We start from the raw sequence: 23,536 nt of genomic DNA, 5'->3' as shown, positions 1-23,536 counted from the left end.
TATTCAGCTAGAATACCTTGACATGAAAGGAGTTAAGAGTTCCATGGCATAACAACTAATGAATACTATTAACTCCATTTTCTTAGTTAATTCATTCATTCAACGAACCAGGATTAAGTAGTCCACTGGGAATACAAAGACAAAACTGAACCAGTCTCCGCCTTCAAGGACCTCACCATCTAATCAGGCTAATGACAGGTGTGCCGACAAATAAATACAGACAGGGAATAAACCAGGTGCCCAAGATGGGAATAGCCAGTCAGTCACCAAGCATTTATTAAATGCTTACTATATGCTAGGTGCTGTGCTAGGTGCTGTGCTAAGCGCCGCAGACACATAAAAGAAGCAAAAAAAAAAAGTCCCTGCCCTCAAGGAGTTCCCAATCGAATGAAGACAAGCAAAAAACTCTACATACTACTGGTATTACTCAAAAGTAATCTGACAGTGGAAATCAGTGTTGAAACTAAAATATTAAATAAAAATGATAAAATTAAAAAAAAAAGAAAGTAATCTGAAGCCAGGAAAGGCTTCAGACACAGAGAGGGGTCTGAGTTGAGTCTAGAAGGAAGCCAGAGGAGTCAGTATGTGGAAATGAGGGGGAGGAGGCAAGTGGGAGTCTGTTGGCAACTGCAGGATGCCATCGGATTAATAAGCAGCACTGATTGGTAGCTGGTAATTATCAATCCTCAGCACTTGGCACAGTGTCTGGCGCACAGTAGGTGTTTACTAAATTCTTATTGACTATTGACCATTTGCTCTTTTTGATGGATCCTTTTCAATTAACAAACCAACCGATTAACAAGCATTTATTACTATTACTATATTTACATGGGCCTCCTAAATATATTGTGGGTACAAAGATAAAAACAAAATTGTCCCTGCCCTCTGGGAGCTCATATTCTATCAGAAAAAAACAACCTGAACACATAAATAGATACAAAACACTTGCAAAGAATATTGAAGGTAATTTTCAGGGTTGGGTAACACAAAAACAGTCTGGAGACTAGGAAAGGCCTCATATGGAAAGTGCACCTTTAGCTGAGCTTTGAAGGAGGTTAGGGTTCTAAGAGGCAGAGGGGAGGAAGGAAAGAGGGGATCGGGGAAAGCCACTGCAAAATGAAGTCCCAATGAATTCTTTCTAGGAACTAAGGGAGTTTTTCCTCTCTTTCCAGGTCTACAGCTCTTTGGTGGACAGTGGAGGAAGTAGGGAAATTGACTAGATAATTGCAGGAAATGTGGTCCCTAAATTGGAGAGAAGTAGTATCATCCTATTACCTCTCAACAGGTAGGAGAGACTTCTCTCTACCCCCTACCCTGACCTTTTCCCATTTCTCTCTATGGAATTCTTCTCTGGTCTCCTAATTATTAATCCCGTTGCTCCTTATAAAGATCATTACATTTCCTTTTTTAATTTATTTTTTCTCAATTCCATGTAAATACAACATTTAAAAAATTGATTCCAAATTCTCTCCCTCCCTCCCCCCTTGAGAAGGCAAAAAATTTGATGTAGATTATACATGTGCATCATGCAAAATATATGTCCCTGTTAGCCATGTTTCAAAAGAAAACACAGACACTCCCCCGCAAAAAGAAAAAGAAAGTAAAAAAGTATGCTTCAATTTGCATTCAGATTCCATCAGTTCTTTCTCTGGAGGTAGATAATATTTTTCATCATAAGTCCTTTGGAATTGTCTTAGATCACTATATTGCTGAGAATAGCTAAGTCATTCACAGTTAATCATCATACAATATTGTCGTACTGTGTACAGTGTTCTCCTGGTTCTGCTCATTTCATTTTGTATCAGTTCATGTAAGTCTTTCCAGGTTTTATCTGAGAGCAGCCTGCTCATTTCTTATGGCACAAAAGTATTACATCACAATGATATACCACAATTTGTTCAGCCATTTCCCAATTGATGGGAATCTTCACAAATTCTAATTCTTTGCTCCTACAAAAAGAACTGCTATAAATATTTTTGTACAAATGGGTCTTTTTCTCTTTTCTTTTATCTCTCTGGGATATAGACCTAGTAGTGATAATGCTGGGTCAAAGGGTATGCACAACTTTATAGTCCTTTGGGCATAATTCCAAATTGTTATCCAGAATGGTTGGATCACTTCACAATTCCACCAACAATGCATTAGTGTCTCAATTTTTCCACATCCCCTCCAACATTTGTCATTTTCCTTTTCTATCATATTTGCCAATTTGGTAGGTGTGAGGTGGTACCTCAGACTTGTTTTAATTTGCATTTCTCTAATCAATAATGATTTAGAGCATTTTTATATGAGTATAGATTGCTTTGATTTCTTCATCTGAAAACTGCCTGTTTATATCCTGTGACCATTTATCAATTGGGAAATAACTTATTATAAATTTGACTCACTTTTCTATATATTTAAGAAATGATTATTACATTTCTCTCCACACCTTTGTGACCTTGGGTAAGTCACTTGGCCCCTGTGGTATTAGTAAAATCATAATGTCAGACTGCAATATCTAAGAGCCTCCTTCCAGATCAAGATCCTCTCATCTCCTCTAGGCCGACACACTAATGATCTAAATGATTAACAGAGGGAAGGCGCTGGAATTAAGAGGGGTTGGGGAAGGCTTTTTGAAGGAAGTGGTGCTTTGGTTGGAACTTTAAGGAAGCCAGGGAGGTCAGCAGTTTGACAGAAGGAGGGAGGGAGTGTTCCAGGCATGGGGAGCAGCCAAAGAAAATGCCTGCAGTATGGAGATAGAGGCCAGGGTCACTGGACTGAAGGGTATGTGTTAGGGATTAAGGTGTGAGAGGGCTGGAAAGATAGGAAGGGGCTAGGTTATGAAGGGTTTTGAATGTCAAACAGAGTATTTTGTATTTGCTTCTAGAGGCAATAGGGAGCCACTGGAATTTACTGAGTTAGAGGGATGACATGGTCAGACCTTGACTTTAGGAAAATCACTTTGGTGGCTGAATAGAGGATGGACCAGAGTAGGGAGAAATTCGAGGCAGGCAGACCTACTGTTAGGCTGTTACAATATAATCCAGGTGTGAGGTGATGAGGGCTTGCACTAGAGGGGTGGCTGTAGGAGAGAAGGGGGCATATTCAAGAGACGCTGCAAAGGTGAAAATGAGAGGCCTTGGGAACAGATTGGATGGGGGGGTGGGGGAGGAGAATGAGAGATAGCAAGAAGTCCAAGATATATCCCAGGTTAGGAAACTGAGGCATTGGGAGGAAGGTAGGGAGGGCAGGAACATTTGGGGAAAAGACAATGAGCTCTGTTTGGTTCATAATGAGTTTAAGATGTCTACCGGACGTCCAGTTCAAGATGTCTGAAAGGCAGTAGGAGATTCAAGCTTCAAGAAATCAAAAGGGCCCAGGAAAGAACCCTGAAGGACACCTATGGTTAGAGGGCATGATCTGGAGGAGGAACCAGCAAAAGAGACAAAGAAGGTAGGAAGAGAACCAGGAGAGAATGCTGTCCCAAAAACCTAGAGAAGAGAGTATCAAGGATGAGAGGGTCAGTGATGAACAGTGTCAAAGGCTGCAAAGAGGTCAAGGGGAAAGAGTATTGAGAAAAGATCGTTGGATTTGGCAACTAAGATATCATCAGTAACTTAAGAGAGAGAAGTTTAAGTGGAATAATAAAGTCAGAAGCCAGATTTTAAAAGGGTAACAGTAGAGAAAGTGGAGACACCAATCATAGATGGCATTTTCTCTTTTTGTTTTTTTAAGGCAATTAAGGTCTTAACAGACTTGCCCAGGGTCACACAGCTAGCACAGATGGCCTTTTCAAGGAATTTAGCAAAGGACCAAGAGCTATAGGACTAGGGGATGCAAGGATCAAGTGAGGGTTTTTTCAGGATAGAGGAGACATGAGCATGCTTGCAGGCAGAGAGATGGATAAGGGAGACATAATGGATTGCCTCATGGCAGTAAGAACCCAATCGAGGTTGTGTTACATAAATTTGTAGTGGACCCAATCAAAAGGGTTGTGTGATTTTCTCCACCTTAGTTTAGCAACAAGTGTGTAGGAAATTAAGGCAATTAAGGCTTGTCTGGGAGTAATCAGCTAAGTGTACAGGGGAGTTGGACAAGAGGACCTCTAAGGTCTCATACATCTCCAAATCTCCAGATCAACCTGGTAATGGTGGACTGGTGGGAAGAGTAAAATAACCCAGGAAAAAGCACAATGGGGGTTGGACTAGGGGGGCAGCAGTAGGAATGAAGAGGATCTGACTGGCACTCTGGAGCAGTAATAAAGATTGTACTCTAAATAATAGATGAAAGAATAAGGAATGTTGAAGCTAGATCCAGAGTTTCAAGGATAAAGAATTGGAATAAAAGTGTTATTGTTAAATTGGCAAGTTGTTTTGTTGGGGAGGGGGAAGATGATGAGTCTTATTTTAGACACTGAGTTAGACATAGCAGGATGTCCAAGTACAAAGGTGTTAAAAGGTATGTATGAGTAAGATGTTATATACTGGAGATATACATTTGGGAATAATCAACATAGATATGAGAGTTAAATGAATGTGTAATGAATAGAAGGCCAATGGATACTCACTCTTAGTTGCCAGCCTACATAAAAGAGTCTGGGGCAAGTAATGAAACTGCTTTGCTCCCCAATGCAGAGGAAGCTCAAGTATTCCAACTGTTTCCAATCCACTTACCAAGAGAAGATGCGGAACCTTTTTGACCGGCTGTGGAGTTAGAACTGAGAATGTATTCAAAGGGAACTCCTGCATCTGGACATTTTCTCTTTCCTCCAGGCAGTGTTCAGTAGAGGAATGCCATTAAGCCTCCAGGTGGAGAAAGGAGCCTCAGGCTTTTGCTACCCTACCCCTGCCCCACATCCCTGCACCCATATGCACAAGGAAATGGCTAGGACTTTATAAGCTTCAGAACATCTGAAATGGCAAAGCACACAAAAGTCCAGGAGCTGGAGTTCATACCAGGATTTGACCGAGGCAGAGCATGGAGGGGGAGGGATGTTTGTTCTTCCGTTCTTGATCTACATTCTCAGTAATTATCCCTTTGTAAATGCTAATTGATGTTAATTGGTTAAAAGAAACTGGGGAAAGCTTCACTGTGGAATGAAGACGGGAAGAAGAGACCTACAGGCTTAAAATGATTGCTCTTAGATTCTCTTTGAACCCCAAGTGGGAAGATACAAACTCAAGCTCTAGGCACCTGACCCATCAGAGCCAGGAGTTGGATTAAGTGCTTCAGAATCTTTATACAGGTAAATGATAAAGCATCTCATCAGAGCTTCAGGACAACCCCAGAAGGAGCAGGGACTACCGATACTTTATCCCAATTTTACACGTGAAACAACTGAGGCTTAGAAAAACAGAATGCCTATCGTATATGCTCAGAAGTTCCAAAGACAGGGATGGCTCACTGAATTGAGAATTCAAAATCAAAGACTCTCATAACCGGAAGGGATCTATCTCAATGGCCATGCCTTGCACTTTATCCTCTGTGCCCACGTCTTGAACTTTATGCCATGCTGCCACTGAGGGCTGAAGAATGTACCTTGGAGGGACACCCCTGGAAATGGTGCTTTTTTTTGGGGAGGGGAGGCAGTCTGGGTTAAGTGACTTTCCCAAGGTCACACAGCTAGTGTCTGAAGCTGCATTTGAACCCAGGTCCTCCCGACTCCTGGGCCGGTGCTCAATCCCACTGCACCACCTAACTGCCCCTAAAATGGTGCTTTTTAAGATCCTAAAGTGAATATCTATAAAACCTAAACACTTCCTTGCCAGATGTATAAAATCTTCACTCTTGTGTGATTGTCTACTCCCCTTTTCTTCTTCCCTTCCCCCCATCTACCATCTCTTCCTTTATTCTTTCCTCCTTTCCCTCCCTTTTTAATTCAGGCTCTATTCTTTCTCTCTTCCCCCACCCCGAGGTTTTATTTATTTTCCACTCCTTGCCCCGGACTCTAGTACATCCCCTCCATCCATATCTCTCCGCAGTATATGGATCATTTTTACCTGTACTAGTTACCTCCACCTCCACCCTAGCCTTCCCACAGTGAAAAGGCCCCCTATTCCTATTATGAATTAGAAGATGCCTGAAATCAGGGCACTGGGCTAATGATCTCTAGAAACCACTTCCAGTTCAATGGCTGTGTATGAGACTATTGAGTTCGGAAGTCATTTTTCGTTATGGCCCTGACAAGGGGCTTGACTCTCTGAGCAGGGGGCATTTACCAAATCACCACCAGCCTTTGCTCCCATACTCTACCATACCCGCTCCAGGCTTATTTGTCCCTTGGGTCACCTCAAGGTGACTGAAGGCTGCTTGTCCATTAGCACAGAGAAAAGAACCTTAGTTTTCAAGCTTGCAGGGAAGGCATCAAAAAGTCAATTTTCTTCAGGAGTCTAAAAGGGTTATTTATCTCCCCCATACTATCCCTCCCCCCCCCCAAACGCAGCACCATAACTATTCCCCCTCAAGACATCTGAGTATAGCTTAAGTTTTTAAGCAATATCAGAGAAGCTAGAGTAGAAGAAAACTAGCTGGGACCTGAGGAAATCAAACTGGAGCAGGGAGATGTTGATGAGCAAAAGGATGAGAGAAAGGTCTAGATTATGAGCCTGGAGTACCTCAGTGAATTTCAGCTCCTAGTAATGTGTGGGAGAGAGGTATTATTTTGGGCAAGGCTCCTGCCCCGGAAATCACACCAGCCAACTCCCCCAACTGGTACCACGTACAGTAAATATTCAGTACTCACAGAGCTCATGCATTCCAGGGAAGTCACTGAATTCCAGGGCATACAGATGTCTTCCCTTGACGCTGCGCCCAATGCTGTAAACTCTAGTGATGTGGGGGCACTCATTGTGAACCTTGTATAAGGTCCGAATGAGATCATCATAACGATGATGTTGAAATGTCACAGAAGCCACCCCACCTAACAGCAACAGGAGCCGGAAAAGGACCCGGAACACTTTGGACATCTTCCTGGGCCTGTTTCTTCAGAAGCACCCCCTTCTTCTCCAGCCCTGACTTCTCTTCCCTTCAGAAGCCAAGGACACCCAAGTCAGTTTTCTCCAGCTTCTCCAGGAGGAAGCCCCAGCCCTACTGAAGGAAGGAGGGGAGCTCAGGCCCGCCTTTTAATCCCTCCCCCACTCCAGGTTTGAGATGACTGATAGCTGGGAGTGACCCGACAATATCTCCTCCCCCTCCAGATCCCCGGGAAATGAATGTTTTAGAGACATTTCCCCTGACTTGGATGGTTTCACTGATTCTGGTTCATTGATTAACTGTCGTGTAAACAGGCTTTTGGAGCTGCTCATAACCCTTTGACTTCTGGAAACTGGGGGTGGGTGTGGGGAAGGGGGCGGGAATTTGCCCTGTACTCTACCCTGCAGCTCCAGTGACTTGTGTTAAAATAGCTCAGGAAAATGACTTTTTAAAAATTACTCTTTGGGGAAGAGTGGGACGTGAAGGGATGAGCTAGGCTTGTAATTTCAATGGTGTGCGAAACTTCCGGTCTTGGAAATTCTTTTATGGATCTAGACGAACAATTCATCAGGAAATTCCCAGGATCTTGGACTTAGGGCTGGAAGGGAACTTAGAGATGGGGAATCACAGAATTTGAGAATTGGAAGGTACCTCAATAACCCTTTGGGCCAAACCATACACAAGGAATCTTTATTCAACACACTCAACAAATGGTCATCTAACCTGAAGGCCTCCTAGGTGAGGGAACCCATAATGAGGCAGCCCATTTCACTTTTGGGTGGCTTTAATTGTTCACACTGGTCTCTGCAGCTTCTAACTGCTGCTCCTTGTTCTGCCCTCTAGGACCAAACAGAACCAATCCAATCCTCCCTCCATAGAACAGGTCTCCCAATACTTCAGGATGGTTCTCATGGTCCCCCTGAGTCTTCTCTCCAGGCTGAGCGTGATTCCTTCCTTCAACTGACCATCAGCTGGTTCAACCTGATCTTCAGGCAGCTGATTCAATACCTTTAGTTTGTAGTTGAAGAAATGGAGCCTCAGAGAAGTTCAATGACTTGTTCAAAGTCATAGAATGAAGTCCATCTGCTCCTCATTTCTTATAACACAGTAGTATTCCATTACATTCATATACCACAATTTGTTCAGCCATTCCCCAATTGATGGGCATCCCATTGATTTCCAATTCCTTGCCACCACAAAAAGAGCTGCTATAAATATTTTTGTACATACTGGGCTTGTAGCCTTTTCAAGTTAATTAATTTGCCATTGGTGTAGTAGCTGACTTTGATGCCACGTTCATTCTTCATTGCTGAAGATGTCTGACAACACTGCTGAAAACACCACTCTAAATAATACGGGAACAAGCACACAGCCCTGCTTCACTCCACTGGTGACTGGGAAAGCATGAGAGCATTGTCCCTTATCCAGAACCCAGGCAAGCATGCTGTTGTGAAACTGGCACATAATACTGAAGAACTTCTCCAAGCAACCAAACTTTGCCATGATTTTCCACAGAATTTTCCATCTAGATATAATGAGTCAGATGGGTAATAATGTGTAACAATTTCCACAATTTCTGCTACCATTTCACTCTCACGCCTTCGTCTCACCACATGCGGTCTTCCTTCTCCTCCTGACTTCTAGTTGGTTGATAGAGATGAATTTTTTAAAGCTCTAGTTCCCTACTTTCCCCTTCTAGTCACCATCCTCTATGACATCAAAGAGACGTCAAAGGTCAATCTCACTGCCATCTTCAAAACTTATGTTCTTTTTACCAAGTGTCAGGTGAGTCTGAACAATCAAGTAATGCCTCGTTGAACCCCACCATTGTCTTTGTCTGCTCTTCCATGTTAGTTCATGAGCATGTACAATTAAGACATGTTCCTTCAAAGTCCCTTCTGTAGAACAAGGAAAATGGCACTGGATTCGAATGTTCCAAACATGTCTCTGATTGTTCCTTGGGCAGGTTACTTCTTTCCAAACTTCAGTTTCCCCATCTGTAAAATGGGAGGATTGAATTAGATCACTTCTAATGTTCCTTTAAATCTATGATGTACCAGACAGCCTCAGATTTAACTTTAGAGTTGGAAAGAGACCATTCAGTCCAATCCTTTTCAGTTTCACTAATGAGGTAACTGAAGCTCAGAAAAGGAAAGTGATTTGTAAAGATCACACAGCAAATCCCTGGCAATACAGAGTTTATTATCTTTGCTTCTTGACTGCTCACTCAATCCCACATTCTCGCCCAGTATTCTTTGGTTAGCCTTCAGTCAATCAACAAGCATTTATTAAGCTCTTGTGTCTGGCGCTGGGGAATCAAAGAAAAGGCAGAAACACTATTATTGCCGTCCAGGAGCTCACTTTCTGATGGGGGTGAGAACATACCAAAAAATTGTACATATAACTTGTATGCAGTATAAATAGATGGTAATCTCAGAGAGAAAGCACTAGCAGTGTGCGTAGGGAAGGGAGGGAACTTTGTAGAAGGCCAGACTTAAGATATTGTTAGAATTCTTTGTTTGGAGGGAATCAGAGGTAAGTGACTTGCCCAGAGTCACACAACTAGTACATGTCTGAGGTCACATTCAAACTCAGGTCTTGACTCCAGGGCTGCTGTACCACCTAGTCGCCCCAAGATTTTGTTAGAATTGTGAGAACACTCAGAGGACACTGCCTAATGCAGTATTGTTCATAGAAAGCCCTTAATAAATATTTGTTGAGTCAAACTGAATTGCCTATGCCAGGCCTGGGGAACCTGCAGCTTCGAGGCCACATGTGGCCTTCTAGGTCCTCAGGTGTGGCTTTTTGACTGAGTCCAAGTTTTACAGAACAAATCTTTTTATTAAGGGTATTTGTTCTATGATGTTTGGATTCAGTTAAAGGGCCACATTTGAGGACCTAGAGGTCTACCCGGAGCCTTGAGGCCCCAGGTTCCCCACCCCTGGCCCTATACTGAAAAATAGTGCCAGTCACTTACCAAGCTGGCTCTGGGGAGCAGCTGGCACTGCCTAAACTGCCCTTTTTTCATCACTGTCCCCCAACGTGGGTGTTTACAAAGAGGACAGAGGGCAGACAGTTCCCATTTTCCAGTCAGTGCTCACAGCCTGATCCAGCTGTTGTGTGGACTGACTAACTCTTCCAGCTCCTGAGATATGGTTTCTAATCCACTCCTTAGTTTCTTCTCCTCCTGCCAAGTAGAAGATTGATGCTCCTGAGAGTGAGAATTTGTTTTTCACCTCACCCTTAGAGAACCTGTCCTCTGAGAAGGTTTCCATTCTCCAGAGATTAGAAGGAGAATCCCTACCCCAAGGCTCCATTCAAGAAAATAGTTCTGGGAGATTTCAAGCCCTTATCTCCACCTCCTTTCTGTAGGGGGTATTAGTGTAAGATCCTTAAGCCTTGCACAGCCTCTCACAAAGATAATGGAAATTCTCCCTTTTTCTATCCAAGACCCCCAACTAAACTACATTCTGCATTAGGGAGAAGGTGGGGAGTTGGAAGGAGCTAAAAAAAAGAAGGGAAGCATCTGCCCCTGCCATCTGCAGTGTTATTAATAGCTGAACAGGCGCCAGATAAAATTTTACCGAGAAAGAAATGGACTAGGAGACTGAGTATGTGGAAAAATTTGGTCTTTAGTATTGCTCCCAACTTTCTGTCCTGAAACCTGCCTGACCCTTTCAGAAGTATCTTAGTTATCACCTGGCACCCAGACTGGTAGGATCTCTGAGTTTGCTGCTGGTGAGTTGTTTTCAGTTGTGTCCAACTCTTCCTGACACCATTTGGGGCTTTATTGGCAAAGATAGTGGAATAGTTGGCCATTTCCTTCTCCGGCTCATTTTACAAATGAATAAACTGAGGCAAACAGGGTTAAGTGACTTGCCTAGGGTCATACAGCTAGTAAGTGCTGAGGCTAGATTTGAAGATGAATCTTCCTGACTCCAGACCTGGCACTCTATCCACTTTGCAGCCTAGCTGCCCAGGGTCTCTGGGTACCTGGTGTTTATTCCTGAAGGGGATACATACAGCTCTAGAGTGTTCCAACCAGCGTTCATGACTTCCTTTATATGATCAATCTAACCCTGTCTTTACTAAATTCTTACCAGGACCACTGAATTCTAGACTTGGCGGGGGGGTGGGGGGGGTGGGGAAGGAGAGACAGAAAGGAGAAATGTGTGCTCAAGATGAGGCAAATGGGAGGTCTGTCTCAGCAATACCATAAATAATTTCAGTGGCTGGTTGGTAGGGAATTTTTTGAATTATATAATTTGTCCAGGTGTGGGAGGCTTATGGATTAAATGAAATAATATCTGTAAAGCATTTTGTGTGTCTTAATGGTTTGTGTGTTTGCCCCTAAGTGGCAGGTGGTTAGTGTGCTAGACTTGGAGACAGGAAAAACTAAGTTTCAGTTCTGCCTCAGGCACTTACTAGTAGTATGACCCTGCATAAATCACTTAACGACTTTCAGCCTCAGTTTCATCCGCTGTAAAAAGGGTCTAAAAATGGCTCCTACCTCTGGGGTTGTTGTGAAGATCCAGCGAGATAAGCTATGGAAAGGGCTTTGCAAACATTAAAGTGCTATATTTGTTCAGTTGTTTTTTCGGTCTTATCTAACTCTTTGTGTCCCATTGGGGATTTTTTGGGCAAAGACACTACAATGGTTTGCCATTTCCTTCTTCAGCTCATTTTAAAGATAAGGAAACTGAGATAAACAGGGTTACGTGACTTGTCCAGGGTCACACAGCTAGTAAGTGTCTGAGGCCAGATTTGAACTCAGGAAGAAGACTCTTCCACTCTTCCTGACTCCAGGCCCAACACTCTATCCACTGTGCCACCTCAGTGTCTATTCTAGACCAAGACTTTGTTTTACAACCTGACAAGTAGGTTCCTAGCCTTTGGCTTGAAGGCCTCTACTGAAGGGCAGTCTATCGCCTTCAGAGGCAGCCCCTTCTGCTTTGTGAGAACTCTAACTCTTAGGAACCTTTTTCCTGGAAGGAAGGTGACAAGTTTGGGGCTTGCCTCTAATTCTGCCTTCTGGAGCCATGCAGAATGCACCACCACTACCACCACCATGCTGAAGACCCCTTCTTCCCTTCTCACATTACTGGAAGACAGCTAGCATATCCCTTTCTCATCTTTATCTTTTTCCTAGGCTAAACATTCCCAGTTCCTTCAACAGATCCCTCTCACTGTGTGATCTCAAAAGCATCCACTGACTGCCCCCTCTAGACGCATTCCTGCTTATCAAGGCCTTTCCTCAAGTGGGCAGGAACCCAGGACCCAACACTGTTTCAGTCATGGTTTGATGAATACAATGAAGCTATCATCTCCTCAGTTCCAGACACCAGGCCTTTCATAATGAAGCCTAAAACTGAATTGGCCATTTTTTTTGGTAACTACAGTATACAGTTGATTCTTATGGTGCTGGCACTGCACTAAAGTCTCTTAGACCTTTTTCAGACAAATGAGTATCCAATCATGCCCTCTGCATTTTATCCCTAGGGAGCTGGATTTTTTTAAACTCAGTTGTAAGATTTTACATTTATTTCTCTTTTTTGGCAGAAAGCAAGAATATTTAATATTCAGTGTTCAAGGATACGCACACTAGCAAATACACTCTCAAGACGTGATAAGCCCTGCTTTATAACTTTTATTTTTAAACATTTACTCCAGAATTATAACTCAGGAGCACAAAGTTTGTTTACTCTGTTCAACAGACAATACTGTTCAAAATGCTCAGAGGCATTTATTTTGTTTTTTTTTTAAACATATGGCAAATTGATTTGTCAGAAATATATTTATTTAGGGAAACAAAGATAGCAAAGAAAATACTTGAAACAATTTCCAAGAAGTTATAGGTAATTAGTATCCATGTCAACATAGACTTCTTAAGTGTGTGGTTTCACAATTAAAAAAAAAACGAATACTCTACAAATTCTACCGAGAGTTAGTCAATACACTTAATTACTTTGATTTCCTTTAGTAAAACAAATGAAAAATACTATGAATAATTTTAAAGTTTATGATATTAACTCTAATTATTCCAAGTGTATATCCAGGTCTAAAAGCTGAGTCTTCTTTGACTTGTCTAAGACCCTTTTTGTGAAATGTCCCAAGAGCACTGAAACCAGAATTTTTAATGTATATAAATGTGTGTGTGTGTGTGCATGTATCTATATATACACATATATACTGTATACACAAGCATATATACATACACATACTCTGGAAAGTAGAGAGTTGTCTCATTGTCCATCAAAAACTTAATGGTAAGAATGGTTTATTTCTAATCCACTGTATCTTGTCAGATACAATCCAATGTTCTAGCATACCAAATTGTTTTGAATCCTAACTCTGTCATCAGTGTCTTTGCTAGGTATCCTTCCCCATTTTCTGTCTTGTGTAAACCTTGTAAGTATGTCCTCTTGGATTTTATACAAGTTATGGACAAAAATGTTAATGACACATGGTCGAGCAAAGCTCCCTGGGGCACTCCATTAGGTGCCTTTTTCCAAAGTGAGGTGAGACAGTTAGCACAAAACATGCAGCCAAAAGCATTAAGTGCCTACTCTATGCCAGGGACTGTGTCTTAGCACTGCTAACAGTAATGGCTGGAGAGACAAGCCAGTATGTCAGGGCTTGAGACAAAGGCAATAGAGAAGAGATACCTCACAAATTATTTAGGGGACCCTAGAACACTGATAGGCAGATACAGCAGCCTGACTTTGAGATGGTGGGCTACAGAAGATGGATAGATAAATAGACAGACAGGTATACATGTATATGCATATGTATATATGTTTTATATATATGCATATAAAATATACATACATACATAGACACACATATTTACAGTCTTGTGGAAATATCAGACTTGTTGGGTAGAAACAATTCTAAGATGTGATTTCTTTCCTTCTCTTGGAACAACACGATAACAAAATTTAGAAACAATTACCAGGTCGTGAAGGACAATTTGCGAACTTTCCAGAACTTCTTAAGATTGGGAATGACCTCTTAAACTGAGCATACGATTTCCCTTTGATGTGGTTCTTTGCTGCTGCCAAGGCAGAGTGGCAAAGTATTAGGCTTTGGTGACTCCACTGTCCTTTGGTCTTATATGTCACTCTTGCAGGAGCTGTCAAAAAACTGTTCTTACCTTGAAGAGGGTAGAAGTGTCTTCCCAACACCAAACACCAAGATTATCATTTAAAATAGAAATGGACTGGGCTGTCAAATTGGGGGAACAAAGCAATGAAGCTTTGTCCACAGTACATCATTTATCTAGGAAGAAGAGATAATTTATAAACTGGGGGGACATTAAGAACTCCAATCATGAGTGGGGTGATGTCAAGTTCCTTCAGATCAACCAAAGGTTTCAAGGTGAAGCTCTGTAGAATGGTGGCCAGGAACAGAAACAGCTCCATCTGAGCCAGGCCCTCTCCAAGACAGAGGCGTTTTCCTAAAAGGAACCAAAGATCTGCTTCATAATAGCCATTTAATTAAATTGTACATGAAGAGAGACTTAAACATACTACTGATCAAAGAGAAGATGATGGGAGAGATGTGGGGAGTTATCTTAAATTAGGTTCTCTCTGATGGTCAGTGAAGATGGCAATGACCCATCTTATACTAGAGAGGCCAAGCATATTTGGTGGTCCCGTTGTCAGATAAGCAGGGAAAGAAACAGATGCTAATCCAGGTGGCTGACATGCTCTTGAGATGGGTTTCAAGTGTCATAAGCAGAGAAGTGACATTCACATGTGAAATTTTCCAGATAATTGAAGATGTGGTGAATTTTGTTCTTGGAATAAGCAATAGCTAGAAAGAAGCATTTGAGGGAAAAGGAGCTAGATAGGAGTCAGCTGGGCAAATCCCTTTGTGATCTAGTGATATAGGTCATGTAGCTGGGTGGGGGTAGGGGGTGTTGGACTGGACCTGTGACTTCATGATTCCCTTCAAAGATACAGGTAGGCAAATCCTTGAAAACTGAGAGTCTTAAAGAATTTCCTAGGGACCTGAAAACCAAAGTGACTTTCTCCACAGACACAAAGTGACTATATTTCTGAGGCAGAACTTTATCCCAGAGCTTTCTGACTCAAAGGTCAGCCTTCTGTTCACTATGCTTTGCATTGCCTCTCTTCTGTGAATATGGGTGCTGAGAACGACTGGGTCATTTAAAAACTAAAACCTGACATTCATAGGGGAAGTAAAGCTCCAGAAGAGTTGACAGTGTTATCCTCACAGTAGGTACCAAAGGGATCATTATCCCCATTTCTCAGATTAGGAAACCAAGACTCAGACTAAATGACTTGCACATGGCTATATAATTAATTTATGTATGAAATAAGATTAAAATCTCAGTTTCTCTTGACTCTAAATTCAGCATTCTTAATCAATGAGGAAGCATTAAGCTCCTGAAACTACCTTTAGACTGATATTAACTCCTGAACAACAAATAATAGCTGTCAATTTTCTTAATGAATGTAATAAACTACTACTACTGCTACTACTACTACTAATAATAACAATTCACTATATATAGGGCTCTGTTTCCCAAGCACTTTTCCCATAACAAGTATAAGATGTAGGTATTAGTATCCTTCAATTACATCTGAGGAAAATGAGGCTGAGAGAGCTATATTGGAAGCTAGTGACCATCTATACAACCCATTCTTTCCATAGATGAAGTCAAGGCTCAGAGGGATGATGTGACATCCTCAGTTACAGTGCTACTGGGTGACAAAGCCAGAAGTAGGTCCCAGATCTCCTAACTCTTAGACTTGGGCTAGAGCCAATATAATATACTGCTTTTCTTCCATCAGTGAACAGAATGAAAGGCCTCCTCATTTGGCAGGGAAGTGGACCTGTCATTTCACCAATACAGGGAATCAGAGCTGGGCTTGTTGAGGAAAAGCTCTCTGTCAACGTAGATACCTACTCCACAATTTGGAGTCTTAGAGGCCTGGGGCCCTAGAGGTAAACTGGTTGCCCAGTATGTGTTAACAAGGCCAATACATGTTAGAAGCAGGCCCTGAAAACAGCTTTCCCTGCCTCTAGAGGCCAGCTTTCTGTTTTCTATAATACAACTGCTTCTCTAAGCATCTCTATACGACAAAGTAAGCAAATAGAGCTGGCATTCTGTGTCCATTGCCAACAGGGTGTTTTTATGCTTTGTGAAAATCATAATGAAAATAAATACATCTGACCTTGGGAATCACATAGTCTCTGAAGTGGATGTCCTGGGGTGCTAATCGGGGAAGACTGAAGGGGAGAAGACTAATATATCTCTGTATCTCATGCACAACAGCGTCCACATAGGGCATCTTGACTCTGTCCTGCATGGAGGGCCTCCTGCTTGAGCCCAGCACTCGGTCAATTTCTTCATGAACTTTGGCTATATTGAGATGAATAACAATGAATAGCTCAGATGGTTGCAAAGTCTAATGAGCATGTTTATTGGTTAGTCAGTCAACAGCATTTATTAAGTGCCTACTGCGTGATAGGCATTGTTTTAAGTGGTGAGAGTACAAAGAAAGGAAGATCATTTGCACTCTGATGGAGCTCAGTCTAATGAAGAAGATAAAGGGCAAACAACTATGTGCAAACAGATACAGCACATCTCAGAAGTCTTAAGTCTTAGGCTTTAAAAGCCACAAAGAGGAGTTTCTCTTTGATCATGGAGGTAAAAAGGGAGCCACTCCTCTGTATTGAGTTGGGGTGTCATGACCTGTGCTTTAGGAAGACTAGTTTGGTAGCTGATCAGAGGATGGGCTGGAGTGAGGAGAGATTTGAGGCAGGGACACCAGTGGCAGCTTCCTACAATGGCCTGGAATGAGGTGATGGGGACCTATTTTGAGGTAGTAGCAATGTTAGAGGAGAGAAGGGGTGAGATACAAGAGACGTTAGGAAGCATCTTGTGGAATGGGCAGAACAGGCGCTGAACTGGTGTTCATAAAGAATAACAACAAGGACAAGAAGTAATGTTTATATAGCGCCTACTACGTGGCAGGCACTGTGCTAAGTGCTTTACAATTATTATCTCATTTGAGCCTCACAACAACCCTGCAGGGTAGGTGCTATTTTTATCTCCATTTGACAGATGAGGAAACTGAAGCAAACAGAGTCTAAATGACTTGCCCAAGGTCATAGAGCTAGAAACTACCCAAGGCCAGGTCCTGACTCCAGGCTGACACTATCCACTGAGCAACCTATCTGGTGTTAAGTCAAAGGATGGTAAAATTTAATCTCCCTAGGGAGAGGCACTATGCCTTACTCAAACTTAGCATCTCCCCCAAGCCTAGAACTACACTGTACTCCCCACACACTAATCTCTTTGTTGATCACTGAGTGGTACTTTATGAAACCCCAAAGTATAGGTTCTTCAGCCTTTATTCGTTTATGTTTTTACAAATGCCATCTCAAAAGATATGTGTGTCTATATCTATCTATATACACATGTGTATACATGTATTATATATATGTATGTATGTCTATGTGTGTATATATGTATGTATTTGTCAGGGACTGGATCTTTTCTCCTAATTCCTATGAAATTGTTTGCAAAGTATCAACATACAGGGCATGAGCAACACTCATTACAATGAGATGGAATTATTACCCATTCTTCTAAATACTTCTGTGAATGATCTATTCTTCTAGAGCAGCATTTCTTAACCTAGTATAAATGAACTTGTTTAAAAATATTTTTAAAAAACATTTTTGACAATTTTATTTTAATATAAATTTGTTTCCTTTGTAATCCTCTATATTTGATTTTATGCATTTGAAAACATTATGGGAAGGAAGAGTCTCCAGGATTCACCAGTCTTCCAAGAGGTCCATGACCCACCCCCCCAAAAAATTTAGGAATCCTCATTTAAGAGCAAAGGTTCCTTAAGCTTTCTTGATTAATAAAAACTCAGTTCTTCTATCTTCATACTATTATTTCACAGCAAATTAAACCTTGGAAAGTCCTCAGCAATTAGATTATTTTATAGATGAGAATAGTGAGGCCAAGGAAAGTTAAGGCTTTATTGTCAATATAATACAGCTCTTTACTGCCAGAGCAGAGACTACAACTGGAATCTCATGTTTCTTAGTCTTGATCACCTTTTGTCATCATGTGTTTGGGGAAATTTGGTTTGACAAGCTGTGGTATATGATGGTAATGAAATATTATTGTGCTATAAGAAATGACAAGCAGGATGATTTCAGAAAAACCTGGAAAGACTGACATGAACTGATGCATAGTGAAGTGAACAGAACCAGGAGAACATTGCACTACGTAACTGCAATATTGTTTGAAGAATTGTGAATGACTTAGCTATTCTTAGCAATACAATGATCCAAGACAATCCCAAAGGACTAATGATGAAGCATACTATCTGACTCCAGAGGAAGAACTGATATTGATTGAATAAAGACTGAAGCATATTATTTTTCACTTTTTTCTTTCATTTTTTTGTTCTAGTTTTCTTGTACAAAATGACTAACATGGAAATGTTTTACATAATTGCACATGGATAACATATCTGATTGCTTACCATGTAAGGATCGGGGGAAATGAGGGAAGGAGGAAGGGATAGAATTTGAACTCAAAATTTAAAATAAAAATGTTAAAAAAAATTTTTTAAGAAAAATGAATAATTGGTCTGAAATCCAATGACTCTAAGCTGTTGCTAACTGACATTGGGACTCAGTAACTTTCACTTCTGATTAACAGCAATAATGGTGACAAAATACTTCATTGAGTTGTATTCTGTAAAATGAAGTTTAACAAGGGGAATTAATATTCTACTATTATATTAACAATGAATTATTAATTAATGATCCATCTTTTTTCCTCCTATTTTTGTCAAGACACCATTCCTGAAAAGGCTGGGCAGTCTCTGAAGAGCATAACTGAGTGATGTGATCACTCCTAGTCCCTAAGCATCTGCTCCTGAACTAGTTTGTTCTGGGCCCCACCCAAATGGGACCCTATCTACTATTTATTCTATAACCAGGACTCAGTTTCAGTTAGACCCACCCCCAGGGAGTATGAGCTTTCTCCTTGCTCCCTTCATTAAAGTTGGAGGTGACCTGGTCTACAAGGGGGAAAACAAGTCAGTGAAACCTAATTGACATAGCTTATGTTTTTCTAGTTAAGATTACTAGCAACTTGAATCCCTTAGGAGTTAGAGAGGGGCATAACTGGTCACATCTGAGGGTCAGCACACTGCCTTGCCCCCTCCCAAAGATTGGGGGGAGATGAGAACTCTTAGGGTAGTTAGGTGGTGCAGTGGATAAGAGTGCTGGGACTGGAGTCTGGAAGACTCCTCTTCCTGAGTTCAAATCTGGCTTCAGACACTTACTAGCTGTGTGACCCTGGGCAAGTCACTTAGCCCTGTTTTCCTTAGTTTCCCTCACCTGCAAAATAAACTGGAGAAGGAAATGGCAAACCAATCCAATACCTCTGCCAAGAAAACCCCAAATGGGTTCAAGAATAGTCAGATAGGACTGAAAAAAACCCAACAACATGCAACTAAACAACAACAACAAAGAGAACTCTTAACCAACCTCCTCACATTAAAATGTCCACCAAGTGGGATTGCCAGGGGAGGTCCCAATGATGTACTATCAGGCCTATCAGAAGAAGACACACCTAGATATAAAAGATCCCACTGCTCTCACTCAGGATCTTGGCACAAATGGAGGCGTGCCATTGATCTGTCCTTTACTAATAGATCACATGACCCTATTAATAAGTGATATTACGTTCAGAGAAATGGCCTCATTTTGCTTATTTGTTAAATTTTCCCTGAGACACTAAGCTTGTGTTAAGTAGCTGCTATGTTTAAGGCTTTGTACCAAGGTGGGTATTGCTGCTCAGAGTAAGCAGTCAGGACCAAGGCCAGGGCTTAACATGTTCTCTCTCTTCCATCTTAATGTCCTCTCAGTTGTGTGGGTCACACTGAATTGTTTCTCTTACCTAGTATCTCTGGGTATTTCATGAGCAATAAAAGCCCATATCTCAGAGGGCTGGCTGTTGTTTCTGTACCAGCAGCAGATAAATTAGATGCAGTGGCCAGCAATTCTTCACAGCTAAATTCTAATTGTGTATTCATTTTCTCCTGAAGACTTTATTAAATGCATCAAAGAAGCAGACACGTGAAGACCCAAAGATCTCTCATTTTTGGGCTGCTTTAGATGTAATAAGACTCGATGAGACCTTTATAAGCATGTTTAGATGATGGGCTATATAGTCATAATGAGTTCAACTACAGGAAACTTGATGGCTGTGTGGAGGAAATGGATTGAACCTGTATGCTGTGAGCTGAAGGGAACCATCTTCTCTGCCCTTCCAATATTTAAAAGCAACCTTAGAGGACAAAGAAATGGAGGTTGTCTCAGTCTATATTCTATTCTGATTGTATCTCAAAGGGAGGCATCCATTGTCTTAGACTTTGATCCTACTTTGGGAAGCTAGGTGGCACAGTGGATAGAGTGCCAGGTCTGGAGTCAGGAAGACTCCTCCTGATAACTTCAAATCTGGCCTCAGATATTGACTAGATGTGTGACTTAACCCTGTTTGCCTCAGTTCCTCATCTGTAAAATGAGGTGGAGGAGGGAATGGCAAACCACTCTAATATCTTTGCCAAGAAAAACCCAAATGGGGTCAAGAAAAAGTTGGACATGACTGAAGAGTGACTCAACAACAACATTAAACTAGGGTTTGGGGCAGTTCAGTGGAGTAATATCTACACTTCGCCCATTGGACCTTTGGCCACTGTACTACAGGCCAGCCCTTCCCAATAACCTGAGAGGACAAAGGCCTGAGAGTGGAGGTGTTGGAGATGGAAATAGGGAGAGATATGGGCTGTCAGGAACTTTTGAAGGGTGGCATCTCAAAGTGAAGAGGAAGGAGGCAAAGGGGTTTCTCTCCACAGGTAGCCTGAACTTGAGTGTATTATTCCACTCCACTAGTGAATAAAAAAACCAAACCAACATAAAATGTAATTTATCACCCTAATGACTAGCAGCCTTGAACCAGAGGTTGCTGCCAGCAGTGAAACTGTATGGAAAACTTGACTCCCCAAGAGCAGCAGTACCCACCACATGTTCAGGATGGGAATGGAAAAGTCCTGAGGATATTCACCAAATTCAGCATTTGGGATGACTCCTTCCCCTGTTGGTATGACTGAGTCTAGGCATTTGAATGGTGTCTGGAAACAATGGGTTTGAGGACATGCCTATAGATTGATTGTGAGCAGAGTGATTCTGGGAGAGGCTGTGAGTGTGGGGTAATTGTTTGTTGGTTTGTTTGTTTTCTAAATATATTTTGATTCTAATCGTTCTATGTCTTTGGTCATTTGTAAAGACTGTATAGTTAATCCATGCTGGGGCTAAACTCCATAATGCCAAGTCTACATGATTAAGATTCATTAAAATGCAGCAAACCTGGGGCATGGAGCCAAGATGGCAGCTGGAAAGCAGGGACTTCCCTAAAGCTCTCCCCCAGGACCCTCCAAATACCTATAAAAAATGGCTCTGAATAAATTCTAGAACTGCAGAACCCATGAAATAGCAGAGGGAAGCGGGGCTCCAGCCCGGGACAGCCTGGATGGTTGTCTATTGCACTGAGCTGGGAGTGGAGCAGAGCAGAGCAGAGCCCAGCCTGGGTTGTGCCCAGACCAACCAGACCAGGAGCTGGGCAGAACAGGCCTAGTGCCCTGAATCAGTGAGCCATGGCAGTTACCAGACTTCTAACCCACAAACACCAAAGACCACCCTGGGGCCAGCAGAGGTGGTGCAGCTCTGAGGCTGCCTATGGAGCTATAGCTGCAGTTGCTTCAGGCCCCAGGCCCACCTGGTGGGAGGAATTAAGTGGTGGATCGCAGCTGTAGTGCAGAGCCTGCTTAGATCCTCCTCTAGGTCGGGGTTGGCAGCTCTTGGGGGAGGAGGAGCACTGGTGTGGCAGAGCTTGCTGTGTAGAAATAGCTCTGAAAACAACAGCACATCTCCTCAATGCTGGGACAAAGCACTCTCTACTCTACAAGCAGTCATACCCCAATGAAAAACTCAAGGGTCAAGTAGTTGGCTGGGAACATGGCCAGGCGGCGAAAACGGACTCAGATTCAGACTCAGACTTTGGAATCTTTCTTTGGTGACAAAGAAGACCAAAACATACAGCCAGAAGAAGTCAACAAAGTCAAAGAGCCTACAACAAAAGCCTCCAAGAAAAACATGAACTGGTCTCAGGCCATGGAAGAACTCAAAAAGAATTTGGAAAAGCAAATAAGAGAACTAGAGGAAAAATTGGGAAGAGAAATGAGAATGATGCGAGAAAACCATGAAAGACAAGTCAATGACTTGCTAAAGGAGACCCAAAAAAATGCTGAAGAAAAGAACACCTTAAAAATAAACTAACTCAACTGGCAAAAGAGCTCCAAAAAGCCAATAAGGAGAAGAATGCCTTGAAAGGCAGAATTAACCAAATGGAAAAGGAGGTCCAAAAGACCACTGAAGAAAATACTACCTTAGAAGTTAGATTGGAGCAAGTGGAAGCCAGTGACTTTATGAGAAATCAAGATACTATAAAACAAAACCAAAGGAATGAAAAAGTGGAAGACGATGTGAAATATCTCATTGGAAAAACCACTGACCTGGAAAATTGATCCAGGAGAGAGAATTTAAAAATTATTGGACTACCTGAAAGCCATGATCAAAAAAAGAGCCTAGATATCATCTTTCAAGAAATTATCAAGGAAAACTGCCCTGATATTCTAGAGCCAGAGGGTAAAATAGAAATTGAAAGAATCCACTGATGGTCCCTTGAAAAAGATCCCCAAAAGAAAACTCCTAGGAATATTGTCACCAAATTCCAGAGCTCCCAGATCAAGGAGAAAATATTGCAAGCAGCCGGAAAGAAACAATTTGAGTATTGTGGAAACACAAGCAGGATAACACAAGATCTAGCAGCTTCTACATTAATGGATTGAAGGGCATGGAATATGATATTCTGGAGGTCAATGGAGCTAGGATTAAAACCAAGAATCACCTACCCAGCAAAACTGGGTATCATGCTCCAAGGCAAAATATGGGTTTTCAATAAAATAGAGGACTTTCAAGCTTTCTCAGTGAAAAGACCAGAGCTGAACAGAAAATTTGACTTTCAAACACAAGAATCAGGAAAAGCATGAAAAGGTAAACAAGAAAGAGAAATCATAAGGGACTTACTAAAGTTGAACTCTTTTGTTTACATTCCTACATGGAAAGATGATGTGTATAATTCATGAGACCTCAGTATTAAGATTGCTGAAGGGAATATACATACATGAGTACATACATGCATACACAGACACACACACACACACACACATATATATATATATATACATATATATATATATATATATATATATATATATATAGAGAGAGAGAGAGAGAGAGAGAGAGAGAGACAGAGAGAGAGAGAGAGAGAGAGAGACAGAGAGAGAGAGACAGAGAGAGAGAGAGAGGGAGAGAGACAGAGACAGAGGGCATAGGGTGATTTGAATATGAAGGGATGATACCTAAAAAAAAATCAAATTAAGGGATGAGAGAG

At 41.7% G+C, this 23,536-nt stretch overlaps 2 protein-coding genes across 2 annotated transcripts in view; both read right to left on the bottom strand.

Annotated features, from left to right (window-relative positions):
* CPN1 (carboxypeptidase N subunit 1) overlaps nucleotides 1-7,097 on the bottom strand; it is a 51,187-nt gene extending 44,090 nt beyond the window's left edge. The window contains exon 1 of the mRNA XM_036737041.1: nucleotides 6,725-7,097. Coding sequence (XP_036592936.1) covers nucleotides 6,725-6,947 — 223 coding nt within the window. The 5' untranslated portion in view covers nucleotides 6,948-7,097. The remainder of the gene's footprint in view (nucleotides 1-6,724) is intronic.
* Nucleotides 7,098-15,920: 8,823 nt separating this feature from the next.
* LOC118829552 (cytochrome P450 2C31-like) lies at nucleotides 15,921-21,050 on the bottom strand. The gene is made up of 3 exons (XM_036736529.1): nucleotides 21,046-21,050; nucleotides 19,922-20,070; nucleotides 15,921-16,345 (listed from the first exon to the last, which is right to left on the bottom strand). The coding sequence occupies exons 1-3, from the start codon at nucleotides 21,048-21,050 to the stop codon at nucleotides 16,116-16,118; spliced, it is 384 nt and encodes a 127-aa protein (XP_036592424.1). The 3' UTR covers nucleotides 15,921-16,115.
* Between the last annotated feature and the right edge of the window lie 2,486 nt (nucleotides 21,051-23,536).

Source organism: Trichosurus vulpecula, chromosome 8 (assembly GCF_011100635.1).
Source record: "Trichosurus vulpecula isolate mTriVul1 chromosome 8, mTriVul1.pri, whole genome shotgun sequence".
Classification (NCBI taxonomy): Eukaryota; Metazoa; Chordata; class Mammalia; order Diprotodontia; family Phalangeridae; genus Trichosurus; species Trichosurus vulpecula.
The sequence above is the reverse complement of the archived record's forward strand: the minus strand, read 5'-3'. Positions and strand labels throughout refer to the sequence as shown.

Bases quoted from the DNA above. Each gene is read 5' to 3' on its own strand.
- LOC118829552 (XM_036736529.1), bottom strand. The intron at 16,346-19,921 runs GTAAGAGAAACA...ATCTCAATATAG, and splicing joins GAAATACCCAGAGATACTAG to CCAAAGTTCATGAAGAAATT.